Raw genomic sequence first — 14,321 nt, 5'->3', positions numbered from 1 at the left:
AAATTCTGTTTGTTTAATGTATCTAAGTTGTGATTCTGTTTTGGCTTTGGGAATGGTAAAAGTAAATATTGACTATGTGTAGGTTTAAAACGTATTGCTTTCATTAAAGGGACTAGATGTGACAATGCAAACACTGGTTGTAACTTGAGTATGAATATCTGCAATGGTAAATGCAAGAAATTTTTGGCTTATTTTGTTTAGAACATAAGCAAGATATAGTTGTTGAACCAATAGGAAGAATGCACCCATTCCTAATTACCTAAGCGTATGTGTAAATTAGCCAGTGAGGAGTGAACTTCCAATTCTGATGCAGCAATGCTAGGGGAGGAGGGTTATTTGGGAAAAGGTTCCTTTTTTCTGGAAACAAAAGAGAGAGAGTCAAAGGATTATATAAAGGTTGTAACTTGGTCTTGATGCCATATTAGGGATATTGCATTCTGCTTGTTACCAGTACACCTGACATTTGGATTCTGTTCTTTCAGTTTTCCCAGCAGTAGCCAAACTATATTCTTTGCAGACAACATCTATCCTGAGAAGAGTGTCCAGACTTATAGTGTCCTGTTATTGGGCAAAGGGTGAATAGAGGGGGAGCATGGAAGCTGCTAACCTCTTTGTTCAGTGCTTCTCTGATAAAAATGACTTGCTTTGAGACATTGTATACATCTTATACAGATGAGTAAGTTTGGAGAAGACAGCCCTTTCTGTCACTCAAATGAGGCTTCATAGGAGCTCAGTGCCATTTTCAGGATTAGCTTAGCTTAAAAGTGACCTCTACTTCTCACCAAAAATTCCCACTGAAACAACCAGAATACTTGGAAAAATAACAGGAAATAATGTTTTCAAGGTACTAACATCAGGCAACTAACATCAATGCCCGCTGTGATTTGAGAGGAAAAGATTCAGGCTGTACAATTGTTCCAGATTATTGCTGTGAGTTTCCAGGTCATGGCTGGGGAGGTGGGGGGTTGAGGTGTGGGAAACCAGGAGAAGCTTGATGGATTCACACAGCTGAATTCAGCTGATTCAGAGGCAGAGCTGAAAATGTGGGGAGACCAAGGAGGCAGGAACATAGCACCGGGGTGGTAAAAATCATACAGTGACACAACTATAGCGATCTACAAGGAGTCCTCACCATCAATTCAGCAAAGCATTAATCAGCATGCATGTGAAGAAACTACCCTAGGTCCGGGTAAGAACTACCTATAAAAACTAGAGGAAAGAATGCTAAGACTTAAACAGGGCTAGGAAGGGAGCCTATTTCTACTAGCCACACTGGAAAATATCAATTTCTGGGGCATTGGGTAGAATCTGCATAAGAGTCTTGCCTTACAGGAACCAATTTTCAGATGATGTAACTATCCCAGAAGACAGTTCAAGAATATTTATAGTTATATAAATAAATGCAGCATCCAAAAAGGCAAAATTTACAAAGTTGAAAATATAATAAAATTTCTCCAGTGGGTAAGAAGCAGGAAAATTTGACCCATAACGAAGAGGAAAAATCAATCCATTTAAACTAACACAGAACTAACATGGATGGTAAATTAGGAGGGAAAACATTAAAATGTGTGACATTAAAAGTGACTATAACTGTATCCCATGTGATTAAAAAGCTAGATGAAAGATTAAACATACTAGATACAGTCATTGATGATATTAAAAGAGGAAAAAATAGTGAACTTCAGGTATAGCAATAGGACTCTCTGAAATTAATCATAGAGGGGAAATAATCAAGAGAGAAGAAAACATCAGTCAACTACGGAAAAACTTCAAGTGGTCTCCTACATGGGTAACAACTCTGAAGGGAGGAACAAGTGAGAATGGTAAATATTTGAAGAAATAATGGCAAACATTTTTCAAAATTTGATTTAAACCATAGACCTACAGTTCCCAGAAGCTTAGTAAACGGCAGCACAAAAAGCATGAAGAAAACTGCAGTGCATTATTATGAAACTGCTGGAGACCTGTAATAATGGGAAACGGTTTAAAGGCAGTCAGAGCAAAAAGACACATTAAGTACGAAGGAATAAATAAAAGAGTATAGTAAATTTCTAGTTGGAAACAATGCAAGTGAGATGACAGTCTCACTTTTTAAGATTTTTAAACTCAGAAAAACAAAACAAACAAATACACAAAAAAATCAGTACATAGAATTCTATTCCCAGTATAAATAGCTTTCAAATAAAGGTGTATTTTTTAGATACTCAAAAGACACTTAAAATAAAATGCTCAAAAAGTTGTCTTTTGATCGAAATGTGCATAAAGAAGAACTAATCAATAAAATATCAAATATTTACCTGTGTGTAATGGCCACAAACTTTGGAACATTATAGGGCATTATAATCATAAAATGCAGTTTCATTAAACCAAGCAATAACAGCAAATCTTGGTGAAAATATGCTGAATCCACCTAGCCAGATATTTTCTCCAACATATTGAAAAGTCGGATGACATCCATAGGATTTTGATAAACAGGAGTTGTGTTTGAACTTGCACTTGTTTGCCCACGCTTTAGCAACCTGCGCTAAACCATCATCCCAAGTCTGAAAGATAAGAATTTAAATTCAATTGTGCATGTTTGCTTGGATTAAAGTTATTCTAATGATTGTAATCAATTCAACTTTTTAAAAATTTATTTTAATAAAAAATAGATTTTTTTTGTATTATGTTTGTAGTTAGTCATTATTTTTAGTTCTGCTTCAGAAACATTTAGTACCCATTCTATGACAGTTTATCTTTGTATTTCCAATGCCTCGCAGATGGCCTGGTACAGTAGAGGCACTCAACAAATATAGCTGAATGTGATTTAAATAAGCCAGGAGTTCTTGGTTTAGTAATTCAGGTCATGAAAATATATCATAAGTGAAAGATGAATACCCATTCATAGTTAAAAAGAGAAAATGCCTCTTAGAATGCTAGGAATAAAATGTTTTTAATTCGATTAAGAATATCTACCAAAACCAAAAACAAACAAAAAACTCTTCCATGGGCATCAAGATATAATGGTAAGATATTGAAAGCTTTCCTCCCAAATTGGGAATGTAACAAGATGTCTCATTATTTTTATTTAAAATAATACAGGGGACAGGACACCTGGGTGGCTCAATCAATTGAACAATCAGCTATTGATTTCAGTTCAGGTCATGATTTCGAAGTTCGTGACATCAAGCCCTTCATCAGGCTCTGAACTGACAGTGTGGAGCCTACTTGGGATTCTCTTTCTCTTTCTCTCTGCCCCTCCCCTGCTCTCTCTCTCTCAAGATAAATAAACATTAAATTAAAAAAAATAATAAAACAAAATAATAAGGGGGTTAGGTGGTATAATAAAATATGTGAGCTATAAATACATAATAAAAAGATATGAAATGTATCATTATTGGAATCTATTATTATGCATACATAACAAGACTGGGTTACATAGAAAATTCAAGTGAATGCACCAACAATACTGTATGAAAAAAGTGAAATTATCAGTTCCAAATGCTAGGAAAATACACAAAATTGTATTTCCATATATACTTTAGAACCAAATAGCTTCAAAGATAACAAATATATAAAAATATATCCAATAAATGACATAAAAAATCTGTACACTGAAAAACTACAAAATATCACTAAGATAAATTTGTAAAGACTTAACTAAATGAATAGATATAAAATGTTTATGAACTGGGACAGTTAATATTAGAGAGGATTGGATATTGAAATTTAAATCATTTCTAAAGAAAATCCACATAACTTTTTCTTTTTTGGTGGAAATTGATTTCAAAATTCAACGTAAGTCTTTGAATAAAGACAGTATTTAAAAAAAATTTTTTTTTCAACGTTTATTTATTTTTTGGGGGACAGAGAGAGACAGAGCATGAACGGGGGAGGGGCAGAGAGAGAGGGAGACACAGAATCGGAAACAGGCTCCAGGCTCTGAGCCATCAGCCCAGAGCCTGACGCGGGGCTCGAACTCACGGACCGTGAGATCGTGACCTGGCTGAAGTCGGACGCTTAATCGACTGCACCACCCAGGCGCCCCAAGACAGTATTTTTTTAATTTAATTTTTTATTTTTTAAAATTTACATCCAAATTAGTTAGCATATAGTGCAACAATGATTTCAGGAGTAGATTCCTTAGTGTCCCTTACCCATTTAGCCCATCCCTCCTCCCCCAACCTCTCCAGTAACCCTCAGTTTGTTCTCCATATTTATGAGTCTCTTCTGTTTTGTCCCCCTCCCTGTTTTTATATTATTTTTGTTTCCCTTCCCTTATGTTCATCTGTTTTGTCTCCTAAAGTCCTCATATGAGTGAAGTCATCTGATTTTTGTCTTCCTCTGACTAATTTCACTTAGCATAATACCTTCCAGTTCTATCCACGTAATTGCAAATGGCAAGATTTCATTCTTTTTGATTGCTGAGTAATACACCATTGTATAGATATACCACATCTTCTTTATCCATCCATCCATCGATGGACATTTGGGCTCTTTCCATACTTTGACTATTGTTGATAGGGCTGCTATAAACATGGGAGTGCATGTGTCCCTTTGAAACAGCACACATGTATCTTGTGGATAAATGCCTAGTAGTGCAATTGCTGGGTCACAGGGTAGTTCTATTTTTAGTTTTTTGAGGAACCTCCATACTGTTTTCCAGAGTGGCTTCACCAGCTTGCATTCCCAGCTAAGACAGTCTTTAAAAAGTAGAACAAAGCTAGAGGACTTACTGTACCAGATATCAAGGCATCATAAATCTACATACATACTCTATATAATTTCAATTGTCCTGAATTTGTTATTTTCATTTTATGGCTCAGAATATGGCCAATTGTGGTTAATGTTCCAAGGCACTTCCTAAGAATATATATTATTTAGTTGTTAAGTGGAGTGTTCTTCTCTAAATGTCAATTAGATCCTAGTTGGTTAATGGTATTCAGTTCTTCTACATTCTTGCTGATTTTCTGTCTGCCTGTTGAGAGAAGAGTGTTGAGATTTCCAAATATAATTGGGAACTTTTCTATTTTCAAGTTGTATCAGTTTTCCTTCCTATATTCTAAAGGTCTGTTTTTTAGGGCATATAAAACTTTAATTAAAATTTCTTTAATGGATTGATTGTTGTATCATTATGTAATGTTGTTCTCTGGTAATTTTCTTTGCTCTGAAATCTACTTTATCTGATATTAATAAAGCTACTCCTACTTTCTTTTTTTAAGAAAAATTTTTAATGTTTATTTATTTCTGAGAGAGAGAAAGAGAGAGAGCGTGTGCGTGCACAGAGAGAGGGGAGGGGCAGAGAGAAAAAGAGACACAGAATCTGAAGCAGGCTCCAGGCTCTGAGCTGTCAGCACAGAGCCCAAGGCAGGGCTGGAACTCAGGGACCTTGAGATCATGACCTGAACCTAAGTCTGACTCTTAACCAACTAAGCCACCCAGACGCCCCTATAAAGCCACTCATGCTTTCTTTTGATTATTATTTATATGACATGTCTTTCTCTAACCTTTTGCTTTCCACCTATCCAAATCATTATATTTGAAGTGACTTTCTTGGTTATAGCATATTGTTGGCTCACATTTTTAAAAACCCATTCTGATAATCTGTTTTTTAGTTGATGTATTTGGACTATTTTACATTTAATGTACTTATTGATAAGTTAAAGCATAAGTTTACCATTTTATTGTTTATTTTTTATTTGGCCCCATTGTTTTTCATTCACTTGTTTCACTTTTCCTGCCTTCTTGTGAACTATTTGAACATTTTTTAGAATTCCACTTTGATTTATACATACTTCTTTTTAGTATGTGTGTGTGTGTGTATATATATATATATATATATATATATATGTAATTTTTAGAGGTTGCTTTAGATATTACATAACTTATGTAACTCGTCACAAACTACTGGTGTCAGCATTTTACCAGTTTGAGTGAAGTGTAGAAATATTACTTCCATTTAGGTTCCTTCACCACTCAGTCCACCAATACTATAACTGTCTTAAATATTTTTTCTAAATGCCTTAAGAACCATATCAAACAATATTATAATTTTTGCTTCAACTGTCTAACATAATTTAGAAAACATTAAGGAAAAATAGTTTCTTATATTTACCCATACTTTTACTTTTTGCTTTTTTCTTCACTCCTGATGGTCCAAGAGTCTTGTTTCATCATTATCTTAGTGTTTGAAGAATTTCCTTAGCTATTCTTTTAGAGTGGGTCTGCTTATAACAAATTATCTTAGTTCTCCTGAATCTGAGAGTGTTTTAATTTCACCTTCATTCCTGAAGTATATTCTCCCTCTGGGTAGGATTCTTGGTTGACTATTCTTTGAAATTGAAATTGAAATTGAAAATGTTGTGCCACTTCCTTTGGGCCTCCATGGATTTGGATTAGAAGTTTGATGACCTTGAAATTGTTGTTTTCCATTAGGTAATACATTGCTTTTTTCCCACTGCTTTAAACATTTTTCCTTGTCTTAAATTTTCTAAAATTTGATTATGATGTATCTTGGCATGAACTTCTTTGAGTTCATCACATTTGGGCCTCATTCAGATTTATGTCCATGTTTGTACCCAAATTTTGGAAGTTCTCAGCCATTATTTCTTAAGATGTTTTTTTCTCCCCCTCCCTATCTTTCTCTATTCCTTTTGAGACTCCAATGACACACATAGATATTTTGTTCTTGCTTTATAGATCCCTACCTGTACACTTTTTCCCTTTGGTCCATTTTCTCTCTGTTGTTCAGATTTTGTAATTTCTATTGTTCTATCTTCAAGTTTACTGATTTTTTTTCTTTTGTCATTTTCATTCAACTGTTGAGCCCATCCAGTAAGTTTTTTTTAAGTAATCTCTACACCCAACATGGGGCTCAAACTCATGACCCCAAGATCAAGAGTCTTATGCTCTACTGACTGAGCCAGCAGGTACCCATCCAGTGAATTTTTTATTTTGGTTATTATATTTTTCAGTTGTAAAATGTCCATTTAAATATTCTTTATAATTTCCATTTCTTTGCTGATACTTTCTATTTTTTCATTTGTTTTAAGCATTTTTATAATTCCTCTTTGAAGCATTTTTATGATGAGCCCTTTAAAATTCTTGTGAGATAATTCTTATGTCTCTGTCATCTGGGTATTGGCGTCTGTTGTCTTTTCTTATTCATATTGAGATTTTTCTGGTTCTTGGTATGATGAGCGATTTTTCATTGTGTGCTTAACTTTTTGAATTATATGTTATGAGACTCTAGGTTTTATTAAATCATCCTGTTTTCGCAGGTCTTCACTAAAACTGCTCCAGTGGGGGAAAAGGGACACCACCTCTTTATCACTTGATTGGTGGGTGAAAGTCCAGACTCCCCACTCTTACTAACCCTGTAGGAGGGATACCTTGTTATTACTGGAAGGAGATGGATATCCAGGTTCCCCTTTTGCTTTTGCTGACATCATCATCCCACTGGGAGAGTAAGGGTTGCCTTTTTATTACCAGGTAGGATGAAAATCTAAGCTCCCTACTCAGCCTCCACTAGCATCATGGGGAGGTGGTTATGAGGGACACTTCATTACTTCTGTGTGGTAGTGAAAGTCCAGGTTCCATAATTGGCCTCTTCAGATACCATCCTGGCTGGGAGGGAAGGGACACCATATTATTGCCTCATGAGGGCAAGAAGCCTCCTCTGACACAACACTGGTAGAGAGGAGGTGGGAGGGGTCCCTTACTAGCCTCGGTCAAGGATGATAGTCTAGGCTCTCCACTTAGCCTTTGCTAAAAAAGATAGGAGGATTGTTGCTTCCCCTCCCCATCCCCATGTTATTTGTCCGAAGTCAGATGGTTATCAAAGAAAAGAAAAGAAAAAAGAAACCTTTCTTCCTGACTAGGTTGCCCTTTTTCTTTGTCAAGAGAGAGCAGACTTTTCTTGAGGCTTTTATTTTCTGTATCCATTGGCATTTCTGGGACTCAGGCTTCTGTCATATCCAGTCCAATATATACAGGAGTCAAAGAGGAAATACATGGAGCTCACTTTGTGTCATTTCTTGAGTCTGGAGTCTCTGGCTACTTTGCTTTTTTATCTCTCCAACTTTAAGAGTCTTCTAGGGGCACCTGGGTGGCTCAGTCAGTTAAGCATCCAACTTCAGCTCAGGCCATAATCTTGTAGTTTGGGGGTTTGAGCCCCACATTGGACTCTGTGCTGAGACCTCAGAGCCTGGAGCCTGCTTTGGATTCTGTGTCTCCCTCTTCCTCTGCCCCTCCCCCACTCACAGTTTCTCTCTCTCTGTCTCTGTCTCTCTCTCTCTCTCAAAAATAAAGATTTAAAAAACATTAAAAAATATGTCATGTATATGTCATATATAATATGAGGTTTTTATCTATATTTAATGGGAAGGATAGTGCACATGGATATACTCCATCTTGTTGGTAAGATGATTTCTTAAGTTTTTTGCTCATTGTATGTTCCATTCCTATCTCCATAATTCCAAAAAGGCATTCGAAGTAGGTAGACAGACATTCTGTAATTCTTTGCCTCAAGATTTTTGGCATGCCAGAAAGCTTAAGTAGCTAAAAATAAAGGGGTGCCTTGGTGGCTCAGTCAGTTAAGACTCCAACTCTTGATGTGGGCTCAGGACATGACCTCACAGTTCCTGGGACTGAGCCCTGCATCAGCCTCTGCACTGACAGTGTGGAGTCTGCTTGGGGTTCTCTCTCTCCCCCTCCCTCTCTTTCTACCCCTCTCCAGCACTCCTTCCTCTCAAAATAAATAAATAAACTTAAAAACAAAAAAGGAGCTAAAATTAAAGGCTACTGCCAGTATTACATGCCTTGAGCATACAACAAGATTTCAGATGGTAGCATGGTGGCCTTTGGAAAGTAGAATATCTAACATGGTTCTCCCAGCCTCCATCAGTATTTCTGTGTCATTGGACTGTGTTGGGAGCATGTCCAAACCCGGAAGGGTAATGATATTGGCATCTCAATAGTAACTAGTTTGGAAGGATAATAATGATTATTGACTTGATTACTTAAGATGATTCACCTATCTTTTGGAACAAAGACCCCAGGTTTTTTGCTTTTTGTTTTTTGTATAACAATAGGGGCAAAGGAGTCCCCAGAATGTTTAAGATCACATTTTTAATCCCCTTGTCAATGTGAGGACTAAACATTACAATTAGGGTAATTTAATGGTAATAAATAAATGACATTTCATTTTCACTTTAAGATTGTAGATTTAAATTCATACTACTAATTTCATTGGTTAACTTCCTACATTTCTTGACACTTTAATCACTCATATTCCTTCAAACTACAAAAATTGTTAAGTGAAAAAGTTTGTTTACAGTAGCCAAGAGAGACTTCAGCAGTTCTCAGAGGACAGATCATAATTTACTCTTCTGAAAAAATGACTAGACTGAGTGATGAGTTCTCATATACCACCCTTCACCAAAAATTATACATACTTGAAAGAGGCAAGATACCACAAGGACAGAGCCTCTATTTTTCTCACAGCCACTATAAGACAGATGTAATTACAGAATCAAACAAACAATAAATAGGCAATAGCAAACAAATGTTTTCAAGCCAGGCCTTCTCACTTATATTCCTTGCTAGAAACCAATTCATTCCTTTTCCGAGATATTTCAGTTTGGCTATAAACTCTGGAAAGCTTTATCTCCTCTTATGCCTGTGAAAATCCTTGTCTTTTACCTGAATCATTGAGAGGTTTCTCCATTTTAAAAGAAAAGGAAAAAAAAAAGAAAAGACCAGCTTAAATCTGGTATATATTTTTAAAGAAAATATATCAGTTAAAACCTAGTTCTAATGTAGAATAACTTGTATCAAGTCATCCCCTACCCAAAGTATGGTACAAGTGAAAATTATTCTATCATTCTAATTAAGACCTAGTCTTAATACACAAATGGTTTGGGATGAGGACTGGGTGTTGTATGGAAACGAATTTGACAATAAATTATATTAAAAAAAATACATATATATATATATATATATACACACACACACAAATGGTGAACACAACAGCTTTGAAAGAACAGGAATTAATATCTGATGGCAAAGGAATTATATGCATTTAAAACATGTATTGCAAGCCAGTTCAAACATGCATAGTATGTGTATAAATTGTAATTATCTAGGTATATGTATAACTGCAAAAATCTAGTTGCATTTTGGAATTCTCAGGGACTCTTTGAGGCCCATTTTTTCCCCTGATTGAACAGCATAATTAAAAATCTTTCTAAAAAAATATTTTAAAAGGGGCGCCTGGGTGGCTCAGTCAGTTAAGCGTCAGACTTCGGTTCAGGTCATGATCTCATGGTCCCTGAGTTCCAGCCCCACATTGGTCTCTGTGCTGACAGCTCGGAGGCTGGAGCCTGCTTCAGATTCTGTGTCTCCCTCTCTCTCTGGCCCTCTCCACTCATGCTCTGTCTCTCTCTGTCTCAGAAATAAATAAACATTAAAAAAAATTTTAATGACACCTTAGATCTGGTAATGCTTTCACCTAAAACTAAATTGCTACTAAGTCTCTAGTTCTATGGGAAAATTTTTATTAATATTCTGCCTTAACTTGTAAGACTTTGACATGCTTGTAGACACAAATTTTAAAAAGCCCGATCACCTGTTTTCTGCCTAGCCTTAACTCCAGTACACTCTGCAAGCTCTCCTGACCACAAACCCTCATATTATGAAGTCCATCCATATCACAGAAGCTCCTCTACACAAGGAAGAATAAGAAAACCTACTAAGAGATTCTTCCAAATATAAACTAAAAACAAAGAGAATTATAATAGTTTCATATGGAGAGTTCCCACACTATCTTTTTAAAAATATGCTTATATAAACATGATGCTTCTACTAGTGCTATGGCAAGAAACAGTATATTGTGCATAGAGTTGAGGGTGGGAGAATGCCTGGATGTTGCAGTGTGCTACTTACATAAAATATGTAAGAATATTTAACACGAGAGTTACCTTCTTCACAAGTTTTGAAGTGCCCCATACTATATTGCTAACTATAGACACTATGCTATATGGCAGATTTCTAGAACCTATTCAACTAACATAACTGAAACTTTATACCCTTTGAATAACAATTCCCCAATACCTCAACCACCTCACCGCCAACCCCAGCATTGTCAGCGCAGAGCCCAACATGAGGCTCAAACCCACGAATGATGAGATCATGACTTGAGTCTCAAATCAAGAGTGAGACGCTTAACTGACTAAGCCACCCAGGCACCCCAGGACTTTCCTTTTTTATGGCCGAATAATATCCCATTGCATGTATATACCACATTTTCCTTTTCCATTCATCTATTGATGGACCCTTGGGTTGTTTCTATATCTTGGCTATTGTGAATAGTACTACAGTGATCATGGAAGTGCAGATATCTCTTCAAGATCTTGATTTCAATTTTTTGGATATACACTCAGAAGTGGGATTTCTGGATCTTAGGGTAGCTCTACTATAATTTATTAAGCAATCTTCATACTGTTTTCCAGAACTGCAGCACATTTTATATGCCCACTAACCATGTACAGTGTTTCCAATTTCTTTACAACCTCACAAACACTTATCTTAAATTTTATTTGTGTTACTACTAGTTGCCTCTAGGATAAAGATCTGCAATTAATAAGAAATGCAATTAATAAGATCTGCAATTAATAAGAACAGTGGTCTGACTATAAATGCCATATTAATTCAACAAAAAAAGGGAAGAAATGAGAAAAAAATAACCTCTTACTTTATAATAGCAAGAGAATCAATAGATAGTTATTCTTCACATTGGTAAAGCAATTATCCAATGAATGACTTTGGGATCTCTGGTAATATTGCAGGTAAATGAGCTAACCCGGGTAAGGGTCCCAGCAAGGGACCCAGGGTCTTGTCTCAGCAAGAGAGGTTGAATCCAATTCACCTTCTCTCCAACTTGTGCCACTAAGGAATTAAATTGTTAAGCCACTAAAATTTCAGGGTCTATTTTATAGGACAGCCTAGACTAGCTTCATAAAACTTACTACTCAAAGTAGAGTGAAGCCATAATAAAAATCTAAACTTAAACCACCCTGAGACCTAAGTAGGAAGGATTCCTGTTGTGGGCCCAGATTTTATAGGACATCACATATTACACACACACACACACACACACACACACACACACAGGGTATTATAAAATGAAAGATTCTTCTCATTCTAACCTTACCACATGTTCAGTGTGACCCACAACACCGACATGTTTTTAAAACAAAAGGCATTTATATGTGAATGGTAAAATAGTTTGTGAATATTGTTGCTGATGATGTAAGAGACAGACACTGCTTCAGAGTCCAGGGAAGATTTTAACTATGTTAAGTCTTAGGTAAGAGAAAAGATCAACTTGTCAAATCTTTTAAAGCAACATGAAAGCAGTGGAATCTTACATAATATAATATTGTTTAGCAGAACTACTGAAGATCTATTTCCTTCCTTCTCTCTTCATATTCCCATTTTTGGGGTAAGGAAGACATTTTTCAATGGTAACAATTTCCATCACTGTTAAGTAGGGGTAAATGTAGATCTGTATGTTACCTAAGTGAAGCATGACATCAGTTCTTTACATTGGCCACTAGATGGACATGATCACCAGAATGGTGAATTTTATATTTATACAAATATACAAGACTTGAATTTTCCAAAAAAAATTTCAATACTTAAAATCGTTATTCACCCATTAAACTTTGCCTTTTAATTTTAATAGTTTTGATTATTTCAGAAGAAGTAAAAATTTAGTTACTGATTATATAAATGAAAATGAGCAAAATTATTCTGATTAAATCCAAATCTGTGCAAGGTAGGTGAAATCCTTGAAACCATACATTCTTTACTAAATAAAGATTGAATTACTGAGCAAACAATGAGATTATATGTAGGTTTCCATTTTTATTCTTCCTTTAGCCCACAAATGTTGGTGGTAAGCTTGCCTGAACCGTGTGGGGAATTTAACAGTTAGCTGGCAAGCAGTGAGGAAACTTATGTCAGAGGCAGGAATAACAGCAATCCATGTTATTCAGGGCCAAAACATCTGAAAAAATGTGATCTATAACTCAGAATCATGAGTTCACTGAACTTGAAGCTCTAAGCAGAGATTGGAAAACAAAATAGTGGTTGTTGGTTGCGGTATGGGTTCAACACGATATTTTAAGAGTAAAAAAATGGCCAGCTTGGAGAAAGAAATGAAAGCTAGAGTCAAGAAGTGTGGGGCTTTTGAGGCATGGAAAAGAACTGCTTCTATATAGCATATAATAAGATATGAGATCTTAAAAAGACTTTGAGAGACTAATGTCATAAAACTTTCGTGCGATTAGGACAAAGAGGAGATGAAGAATGTGACTCCAAGGATATCTTCTTAAGTGATTAAAAGGTCCTTAGCAAATGAACAGATGAGGATGTACCCATTTCCCCAAAAGTCATATTTCAAGATAACTGGCATTAAGGTGAACAAGAAAAGCACCAAAATGAGAAAACAAAGAAAGACTTGAAAATTTCTCCAATTGGTACTTTAAGTGTGGGTATTGGTATTTGGAATTGATTGGGGGCATATCGCTGAAAGACTTTCAGATTTTTTGAGACAGATGTATTCCCAAAGATATTGTAAACTTGTTACGAAAAAAGCCTATGAATACCTTGGATCTTAAACTTCCATGGGCAGAAAGCAATCTGAGAAGGTTATTGAAGGGGCGGACCTATGCCGGCCAACCATGTCTCCTCCCCTTGAATAACAGGACTCCGACCCTTCCCCAGCCAATTGGCCAAGGCCACGACCCTTCCCCAGCCAATCAACTGAGGCCACAGCCATTATCTCACCAACTGCCCCTAGGCCGCAATAAAACCTTTGTCCTTTTGAAACTCGCTCTCTCTCTCTGGTATCTCACCGCTGTGTCGGTGCAGGTAGGAGATTGAGTTCGAGCTAGCTCAAATAAAGGCTCTTTTTGCTTTTGCATCGGACTCGGCTCCCTGGTGGTCTTTGGGGATCACAAATTCTGGGCATAACGGTTATGGCTTAAAGATGGTATATTTCCCAATGCCCAATTCATTTTCGCCAAGGAGGATGATGAATAAGGAAGAACATTTTAGAGGGAGAAGATAGATACCACAGAAAACAATGGACAAGGGAACTCCTACTTCCTTAATCAAAAAAACTTTTCTGACCTCCAGTATATTAGGTATGAATACTGTCTACTATCTAAAGATTTCATAATCATTCTGAACCAACGATTGCTGTGTGGTTCCTATTCTTCCACTTTCTCAGTAGAAGTGTTTGTTATGGTTATCTTGTCTTGCATTGCCTTTGAATA

The 14,321-nt window shown here is 36.2% G+C and overlaps 1 protein-coding gene across 1 annotated transcript in view; it reads right to left on the bottom strand.

The window, feature by feature from the left end:
* GLIPR1L1 (GLIPR1 like 1) overlaps nucleotides 1–14,321 on the bottom strand; it is a 35,729-nt gene that overhangs the window by 15,828 nt on the left and 5,580 nt on the right. Inside the window, 1 exon segment of the mRNA XM_047865847.1 lies at nucleotides 2,298–2,543. Coding sequence (XP_047721803.1) covers nucleotides 2,298–2,543 — 246 coding nt within the window.

Source organism: Prionailurus viverrinus, chromosome B4, assembly GCF_022837055.1.
Source record: "Prionailurus viverrinus isolate Anna chromosome B4, UM_Priviv_1.0, whole genome shotgun sequence".
In the NCBI taxonomy this organism is placed as follows: Eukaryota; Metazoa; Chordata; class Mammalia; order Carnivora; family Felidae; genus Prionailurus; species Prionailurus viverrinus.
This window is presented reverse-complemented; position numbering and strand designations above follow the sequence as displayed.